At 39.6% G+C, this 9697-nt stretch overlaps 1 protein-coding gene across 2 annotated transcripts in view; it reads left to right on the forward strand.

Moving 5' to 3' along the window:
* STX18 (syntaxin 18) overlaps positions 1 to 9697 on the forward strand; it is a 66350-nt gene that overhangs the window by 54020 nt on the left and 2633 nt on the right. For both annotated transcript variants that reach the window (XM_048048360.2, XM_048048365.2), the window contains exons 7-10: positions 344 to 432; positions 7475 to 7533; positions 7895 to 7964; positions 8549 to 8629. In XM_048048360.2, coding sequence (XP_047904317.1) covers positions 344 to 432; positions 7475 to 7533; positions 7895 to 7964; positions 8549 to 8629 — 299 coding nt within the window. The remainder of the gene's footprint in view (positions 1 to 343; positions 433 to 7474; positions 7534 to 7894; positions 7965 to 8548; positions 8630 to 9697) is intronic.

A 9697-nucleotide genomic window follows, 5' to 3' on the forward strand; every position in this document is an offset into this window, starting at 1 on the left:
TGTCATTTTGAAAATTGTGTGTTCTTGTTACAATTCTAATGTGATTGTATTTTCTGCCCTAACAAGTCTTAGTGTGTTGTGAGTTGTTTTACATGTTTTGCTGTCAATATTTTAGTGCAATTTCTCATAGTTCACAAAATTAAACATATGTGTACACCTCTGTCCCAGTTCAGGAGTTAAAGGTTATTGGTGTATAATCTTGTGCTGTAACTATATGGTGAATCTTGGTTAGTAGGAAATGAGATGTAACGATTTCATTGGAGTTCTGAAATCATGAGAAATGCTGTTTACTTCACTGTTCAGTGCCCTGCATTGTCTCAAGCTTTTGGTGGTTCTTGTACAGACAGGAATATGCCTGATGCTCAGTCTAACCTTGGATTATGGGGGGATGGAAAAGGTGAAGACGAACTGTCACCTGAGGAAATACAAATGGTAAGTCCGTTATTGTCCATTTTATATTTTCTGCTGTATCCACATGTGCTAAGAAAGTTCAGATTCACCCAAGTTCATTTACAACTTCCATTTTATGCAGGATAATGCCACGACAAGATATGTCATTTATATATGGCTTCCTGGTTCTTCTGGGAGCTGCTAATATTTAAAATTGCAAAATATTTGACATTAATACCAACTATTTTTTCAGCAATTGGAAGTGCCCTTTGAAAATGAAATTCTGTTTTTAAAAGTTATAATTATGAAATGCTTTCTTAGAAGACAATGGAAGTAAAGGCAGCATCAGGAATGCATTAAAAAAATTTCTGAACAATAAAGATTTTGAGACTGGCTGCTTTTGACTTGGACTACTTCTAGTACACAAATAGCTGTATTTCATTTTATTCCTCTTTTTTAGGTTGATCAAAATCACACTGATTTTATTAGAAGGAATAACTACAGGCTTTCAGACACAGCAGAACCTCGTGTATTTTTAGCTTTGCTATATTTCCGCCACTATCAGCAGTTTTTTGTATTGTTTGTTCCAATTCTGTTCACAATTGAACTGATACGCTACAAAATTTGACGTGATTGCTGACAACCTGTTAGGCTTTTTGATGTTCCTATGATTTCTTGTTTTGAACGTGGCTCCAAATTCTCTTTGTATTAGCACACACTGTATTGTTTCATATAAAGAAAGTAAAACTTCCTTACAAGTAGCCAGTGGCTGTAGAGTTTTCAACATGGTGTGCTGCAGCACAGGGCTGCTGCAGCACGATTATCTGAGGCTTCCTTGGCAATGACTAGAGATGTTCCCAAACAGAGCAAGCATCACTTCCCGTCAGAGATGAGTAAGTTGCACATAATTACGGTATGGTTTGTCAAAGAGAAAAGGCTCTTTAGAGGCTGCTCCTGATGCTATCACATTGTTCTTGTGCACCAGTCTGAAACCAGAAGGCTTATTCCTGCTTTCTTTTTTCTCTCTAAACAGAATTTGTCACATACCTTCATTTTTCTGTGTTCAGGCACCATATTATTAGCCCCCTTGGTGTAAGCTTCCAGAGGATCAGGAGGTAACAAGCATCAGAGGTGACAACTCTGAAGGTGCTTGCTAGTAACTGACTGCTAAATGTTAGGCTGCATTTTGTGGGCACGCTCTAGTAAGTTTTAAATGTGTTACATCCTTTGCCATGGTTCTTTGGGAATGAATGCATTTCTTTCTTTGGGAATGAATGCATCCTTTTATCCTTTTTAGAGGAAGGCCCAGCACACCTCATGACTTACATGAGTTGTCCAGGTCTGTGAGTTTTGTTCTATTTCTGTTATCGAGTGAAGGAAGATAACCCGGAGATAACCTGGGACTTTTTTTTTCCCCTGGAATAAGTTCTTTTTATTGCCTGGTGAGGTGGAATGGTTCCAAGCCAGAGTAACACAAAAATCAATGTTTAATACTTGGAGATTCAGGAGCCCAGAAATCCTTCAGTCCTGATCTGCTTATTGCGAGGCATTTTCCCAGCTCTTTCTGGGGAGAACCATTAGACAAAAAATGCATTATTAATCTTTGTCCTTTCAGACCTCTCCCATGCTATGCTTTTTATTATTATTATTTTTTGCTGTGCTTTTCTATGATTCTTCTGACACTGAGCATGAATTTCTGATCCTGGCAGTTATGAAGAAATACAGAATACATTTCCACCTCTGCTGAAAGCTAACAAGCATCGGTTGCTTCCACGTTATACCTTGGAAGGAGCATACATTGATTAAGACGTAAAAAAGAAGTGAGTCAGCATTCATGACAGTGTTAATGTAGATGCTTTTTCTTTCTCCACCAGTAAGTTGTTAAGTAGGAAGCAAGCTGCTTGATTCTAGTTATAGTTAATGACCTTGATGGAGGTAATTTCTTGTCAGGTAATTTTTTACGGTTGGATTGGATTGCATACATTGGGGTTGCTGCAGTGTAAACCAGGAGTTGTATATATGTATGTGTGCACAACAGGTTTTCAAATGTAAACTTTGCTACTAAAATGTTGATGCTCAGAACTGAGCAAGCCATTGTTCTGCTCTGTGGACCTAAAACAATTTTTTTTTTTAATTTTTAATTTTTTAGGATTTAGGAATGCTATAATTTGCAAAGGCTAAGGATGTACATAGTCACTATTCCACAGCAAGACTGCTTTCAGTGTATTTTCAAGTAAAGTTATACCTAAGAGTTGACCTTTATTAGTAGAAGCTGGATACTGTGTAACCTCACTCCTAATGGACTTTAATGCCACTGGAAGCCATTATTCTAATTTTCATGTAAATTTGGGTCCAAGGTGTAAATTATAGGTGTAACTAGGATGTAATTTGAGTACTTGAAAGTGCATTGATTTTATTCAATGCTTAAGTAAATACTTCCTAGTAATATGCAATACTTAATGACTTTATTGTGCTTTTAATGCAGGAATTTAAGGGTCTTTAGGAACACTTAATGAACCTTTACAGCTTTAGGAAATTGAGCCACTAAAAGGACTAATTATTTCTCCTCTGCATTATGTTTGCTGTTACAGAGAAGTTAATTTCTACTTTTTAAACATTTGATTTGTGAAGAGTGGACCGACTCCATTTAAGTTACTAAAAAAAAAAACACACTAGCGATTCTCAGAAGAGGGTAGGTTAAAGTGTAAGGAACTGCTGTTTTGATTTTAAATTGGAACGTGTTGCGTCAAATTATACGGAACAATTCTCGCTCATGGTTCTGTGATCCTTCCTGCGGATAAAATAATGAATTAAAGCACTATCATGTTGTTATAGCAGTAATTTATTTCAGTTTTTTACCCTAAGCAGAGATCTTTACATCAGTTGCAGGCTGTTGTGTGATTTACACAGTAAATCTCACTCTATAACTCTGAGCACAGGTACATGAATGTTTTCATAGTTGTTGTGAGCAGATGTCTTGTGGTTGTGTAGAGTGGGGAAAATGTGGTTCTGCTGTGAAAATCTACAGTTTCCTCTGACTTTTTATCTTGTTTTTTGTCTTTAGTTCAGGTATAGTACATTTCATGATTTATCTTATGGGATAACAAAAAAGAACTGTGATTCTTTCAATGCATTAGGCTTTGAGAAATATCTTAAGCAGTCACTTTATATCCTGGTAGCAGAATATTTCATTGTCATAAAAGAGGCTACTTTAACAAGCCATAAATCGTTGAGCTCTACAGATTGCTAGAGCTTGCTGTATGTTCACATCATGTTAATCCCTTTGTGACACACGATAGGCGACGTGTCCTTCTGTTCTCACCTCTTGTTCACTTGGCTCTGTCACCACGTCTTGCTGCTGTCGGAGCCGTGCTGTCCCTCAGCCCTGATTTCAAATTGCAAAGACTATTTAGCAGTTTAAAAAGCAATCTGTGCCAGTGGAGGATTTCAAATATCAAAGGGTTTTTTAAATAGTACTTTCTCAAGTGGATTTGTGCTATTTGTAAGGGATTAAAAGCATTCACTGTTTCTTTATTGAAAATTTGCCTCCTAAATTAATTATCATCTCAGTTCTGCTAAGACAGCAGAATAGGGAATTTTTTTATGCTGAATATTTGTGGAGAAATACTTATTCGTACAGAAGTCAGAAAACCAATTACAGCTTGGTGGCTCCACTTAGTCACTTAATGTCCGTGCAGTTGGCTCTGTGCTAAAGCTCATGGATCCATTTTATTGTCCTGTTCCTTGGCTTTGTTCTGAAATGAATCCCTTAAAATCAGAGACCTACAGAGGGGCCAGCGTAAAGGAGTGATGAGATACCTATAGCCACGTGCTGCTGTGAAGAACGTATCACTGCATTCATATTTTAACAAATGCTCTGCTCTGTAGAGATGCCACGGACAGTAGCGATGACGACACTCCAGTGCACTGTAACACTGGTACTTTTGTATTTAGCAGAACCATTGAATCTTGAGGGTGGGCAGCCGTGGGGCTTCAGGGAGCTGTGCACTGTGCTCCTCGCTGTCCCACACCTGTCCTGCAGGACTGGGCTCCTGCCCTGAGGACTCGGCCCCACAGTGGAAGTTATGGAGCATGATAGCATCGGGGATCTTGGACTTTCTTCAGTTCTTTAACCAAGAAAAGAAAGCTGTTCTTGCCAACCAGGCAGCTAGTGAACCTCTAGTACAGAAAGATGTATTTTAAAAGAAACAGAAAAACATTTATTATTATTATTATTATTATTATTATATAGACTGCCTGCTAGAAGACTAAAGCATTTTCTAAGAGATTAACTGTTATCCTGTTAAAACAGGTGTCACTTCACACTGACTGGCAACAAATTTCTGGTTTTTAACATGGTAACCGTGTTCCCCTAGGTCATGCAGCTCGACATGTAATTTGCTGTCAGTAAGGAGTCAGGTAGTGCTTCTCTGAGGGCCTGGTGGAACTGAAGCGAGATGAAAAATGTTACAGCACGAAGCGTGGGACACAGCGGAGAGGGTGTGGGATGTGAGAAGGAGGGGATGAAGGTGATGGGTATGACAGGTGGCTTGCCTTTTTTCTTTTTTTTCCCCCCTTTTCTGTTACTCTGTGGCAGTCTAGAAGTCTTGCTCAGCTCCTTGCCGTCTGCTCTCCCTTGGTTCAGCTGTGCCATGTACTCCTGTGGTGAGATTCAGTTTACTAATTTAGCAGAAAACTCCGGGGAAAAAAGTGGTCAGGGAGTGAAAATGTCATCCCATGAAATCAGACGAGCAGCGGTTTGTGTACAGGAGTGTGTACTTGGGGAGAGATAGGAGCATGACAAATCCTTCCATGACTCCCCTAGACCTTCCACTGCACCCCAAGTGGAATCAGAACATCCGGAGTTGGAGGGGACCCGTAAGGACCATTGAGTCCAACTCTTGTACATTTGCTTGTTTTTTCTTTCTCTGTGTAGGTATTATGAAAGTTTTTGATATGGCAGAAGTTTAAACTAGAGCATTTTGGATCATTTAACAGGATGTGTAAATCAGCATGTGGAACAACGTGTACAAGGGGTTGAATAAGCTGTACATGGAAGGTCTTAAAGGAATCGGGCTAGAGGTGCTGGTGGAATGATTGGGGCAGGGAGGATGTCATAATACAGTGTCACCAAACACAGCAGTCTAATTATATTAACTCAGTTACTCCTACAGATTGGCTCTGTGAAGTAAGCTGTGGGTCAGGTGACCTGTATGAACTAGCCACTAATTTTCATGTTGCATCCTAATGATGAACTGCATTGTTGCTTAAATGCCCTTGAAATCTTAGGTTCTTCATTTTTAGCTACTTCAGTATTACTGCTGTAAAGGCTCATTTGCCTTCCAGTGATGTAGCACTACCCTCTTCGTTATTGTTAATTCTCTGCGATTCAGACATTATTTTCCCTCCTCCTTCCTTCATTTTTTTGCAAAAGATAACAGTTCCTTTCAAATACTTACTGTCTTCTCTGGGCATCACGACATTTTCTTGCAAGTTCAAGCGTTGGGCCTTTGCTCAGATGGTGAGCAATTACTACTGCACAGACTGGAAGCCGAGACTGATCTGTAAGCAGTGCTGCTCTGCTGCTGTTTTCATCTCTGACAACACACTGCTTTGTCCCAAGAAGGATAATGAGACCTTGCAAGGTGACTGAGAGGAATGCTGCCTGTATACTGCTAATGAAATTGTAACTTGATTGAATTACACTGAAATCCAGAAGTGTTATGTAGGCTAGTTTGAAATAAGTAGATTAACTGCATTAGAACTGGGCTTGCTGTCTTGCACAGTGCCAGTGTCACATCCTTTGGATTTTTAATCCTGTTTTCTGGTATTCAGGCTGCCGCATGTATCACTCAGGATTTAGAAATGAGGCTTGTCAGAGGCGCGTAGCGGGTAATAATTTCAGGATAAATGTATCCTGGGTGCTACTTCCGTGCAGTGGCAGAGACAGGGCTTTCCGAGCTTTGTGAGGAACGTGCAGAGAGTTAGTTGTTTCCATACCACGCATGTCCGGCTGGTACTGAGGCTTTAGTCGTGGGGCATTAATTGGCAGAATACCTCAAGTAACCTTCCCCTCCCTCCAGCCAGAAGGGGACTTGTGACCCTTTCAGCACGAGGTACTCTGGTTCCTGCCAGCAGGAACCTTTTGGCAGGGGCAGGCGGCAGCGATCTGAGTGCATTGCCCACACCTGAGCGTGGGGAGAAGGGAGCAGCACACCGCGGGGCTCGCTCCTGTGTCTGGCTGGCAAGGTGGCAGGATCGAGCTCATTTATTTAGGCACCTGGAAAATCCCACCTCAGAACGTGGTAAATGGGTCCTGTTTAAAATACAGTCCTTACGATGGCGCTTCCAACTAACTCTGTTATGATGTGATGCCTTTCTCAGCTGTGTTCTAGCAGTGTGTCTAAAGCAAACCTTGTCACCGTACTTCCTGCACCATAGCTCATTCCACATTGAGTCCCAAATGATCTGACAGGGAAGTATATCTAGAAAATCAAAGCTTGTTCTCCTGTATGAGGTCTTGTGTTTGTGCTCGTGCATTTGAAAAATGTAGTGCCAAAAGTGAAGTTTTAAATGAAAGAGGCTGGTTGGAATAAAGCCAACGCAGTGGTAAAGTACGAAGTAGTAGACATCAAAATATTTTATATTACAGCAAAATCTGCAAGCTGTTAACTTTATGCCATGGGTAGAACATGAATAAAGTAAATGGCGGTGTAAAGGTGTCACATGCTATGAGAGCTTTCCCCACTCAAATTTTTAAAATAAAAAGGACAAAATTCATCCCCTATGTTTTTCCTTAGTGCAAAGAACTCGAGCAAAATCTGCAGATTATTTTGGGGTTTCATTCATAATGGGAGGATAATTGACAAGTGTTAGAATGATAACACTATGATGTTAATGATGAATATGATGAATGATAAATGTGCAGGCTCATATTGTTCACTGAAGCTAATGGTAGTCATCCTTGGAGATCTTTGTAAAGGAAAGTGAAGGTTGCTTTGTTGGGGCTGGGGGCTGAGCAAAGTTCACCGAGTCCAAGCCTGTGAACTCTAACAAGACTTTTTTTTTTTTTTCTCTCTTGCAGTTTGAACAGGAGAACCAGCGGCTTGTTGGTGAAATGAACAATCTGTTTGATGAAGTCAGGTACAATTTTCCATTTATTGACAGGTCGCTGTATGTGCTGGTCCTGTAACCAGGATAACATCCACGCACGATGAATTTGCTGCTGGGCACCTTGCTGCAGGAATTGTAACGGTGTGGTGGAGGGGGGGACAAAACAGGAATGCCCAGATCTGTTTAACATCTGGAAATGAACTGTAGGGGTTTACACGGGGTTGTGTTCCTGTAGTGTAGACAGTTTTCAGAGCTCTTATCACCACATAAGACTGCTAACAAAGAGCCGTGCCTGCTGAACCAGGCTTTACTCTGGTTGGAGGATCTAAAGCTGTAATAGTGAGAAATGCTTGCAGAAGTTTCTAACGGAGTATTTCTGTTCTTTGCCAAGACAAATTGAAGGAAAAGTGGTAGAAATCTCCAGATTGCAAGAGATATTCACTGAAAAAGTCTTGCAACAGGTTAGTGTAATTTAATGCTTGAAGGTTTTCCTGGGGGTGTTTTGGTCTTGGTTCTGTGCAAGATGTAAACATAAGAGTAATGAACTTTGGCACAAATGTGAAGGGAAAGTTTGTTTCGTTTTTTTTTCTTTTTTGTTTTTTTTCCAAAAGCAAAATCAAGATGGTAATTACTACCATTACGTATCAGTGTATACTGGGAATGGAGAGTGCTGGGTGTTGTAGTGATCCCTCTGTCTCAAAATTAGTGCTCTATTAACTGTATTATTTAATAGCATATTTTCTGTGAATGGTAGCACCTCTTCCAGAAGAGCCAGCAAAAATTAGGCCAGATTTGATGTTGGGTAAACAGGAGACTTCCTATTGATCTTAGTGGCCTCGGTTCAGGCTCATAACAACACATTAAAAAAATGCAACTTAATTGCCTCTATGCCTTTGCATCGTTGAAGAAAGCATAAATAAAGCTAAGATGTTAACAATACCAGATTTTATTTTATATTTGAGTTCTGCTCGTCTCCAAAATCCTTACAGATGGTTTTTTTTCCTAAACTTTGTCAATGTTTCTCGATTATTATTTTTTTTAACAGGAAACTGATATTGACAATATCCATCAATTAGTTGTGGGTGCAACGGAGAATATCAAAGAAGGCAATGAAGACATAAGAGAGGTAATGTCTAAGCTGTTTTTCAATTAATTCCTTTCTCCTGAATTTCAGTTTTGCCCAAGTGTTGCTTTAAACAGCATGTACAAGTTAATGCATGATACTGTGTGTATTAGGGAATCAGGACATGATTTCGAAAAAATTGTGAATACGCTTAGCTAATTTACACATTTCACTCTGCTTGTCTTGCCAACCATGATCTGAAACTAAATGAGTCTGCAGAAATCTGCTTGGCCTTACCTATTTTTAAACATGAAGGTTGCGTGGTATGCACTTAAGCTCATCTGAAATTTTGTGGGGTTTTCTATTTGTTTTGGTTTTAATTAAAAAAAAAATCAGAGTAAAAGACAATTCTGCAATTGTTGAAACTGGAGTTAAACACTAAGCATTACCAGAAGAGTCTCTTTACTATGCTGAAGGCATCTCACATGCACCTAGTAAACAAATCTGTCCCGTTATCCTACTAATGAGATGATGCTTTCCTTCAGGAGCTGCGATTTCAGTAAAAACTGAGTTCCCAAATTAGCCTCTGTAGTAATTGGCTCTTTCTTTTTTCTCCTGAAAGCACATTGAATATGTAATTCAAGGTTGAGTTAGCTACTGCTCAGCTAGTCTGAAAAGTGCATCAAACATACATTAGCAAAAATAACTTAGGTGCTTAAAATTTCTGTTTTGGGAACTTATTTCCACATTTCTTGGAGTAGAGTAGGAAAGATTTGGAGTATTATTTTCAGCAGCTGTCCAAGAGGTATGGTGGTATGGCAGATGGTGGGGAAGATGTGAGGGATTTTTCAGTTTTGGTGCTGTTTTTTTTTGTTGTTGCTGGTGGTGGTGTTTTTTTTAAGGACTTAAATCAATAGATTTATTAACACTTAGCATACAGTTACCGTGCCTATGTGTAACTCTTAAGCACTTGACGTTAAATAGGACACTGGAAGGGTACAGACAGGTCAACAGATTGTCCCAGTGTTCATAGTAAAAAGTTTGTATTCATGAGATGGCATGAACTTACATTATTTTTGCTTTGGTTTTCATATTTGTAGGTGGAACTAAATTTCCCAAACCACACTGAGA

Source organism: Anser cygnoides, chromosome 4, assembly GCF_040182565.1.
Source record: "Anser cygnoides isolate HZ-2024a breed goose chromosome 4, Taihu_goose_T2T_genome, whole genome shotgun sequence".
NCBI classification, from domain to species: Eukaryota; Metazoa; Chordata; class Aves; order Anseriformes; family Anatidae; genus Anser; species Anser cygnoides.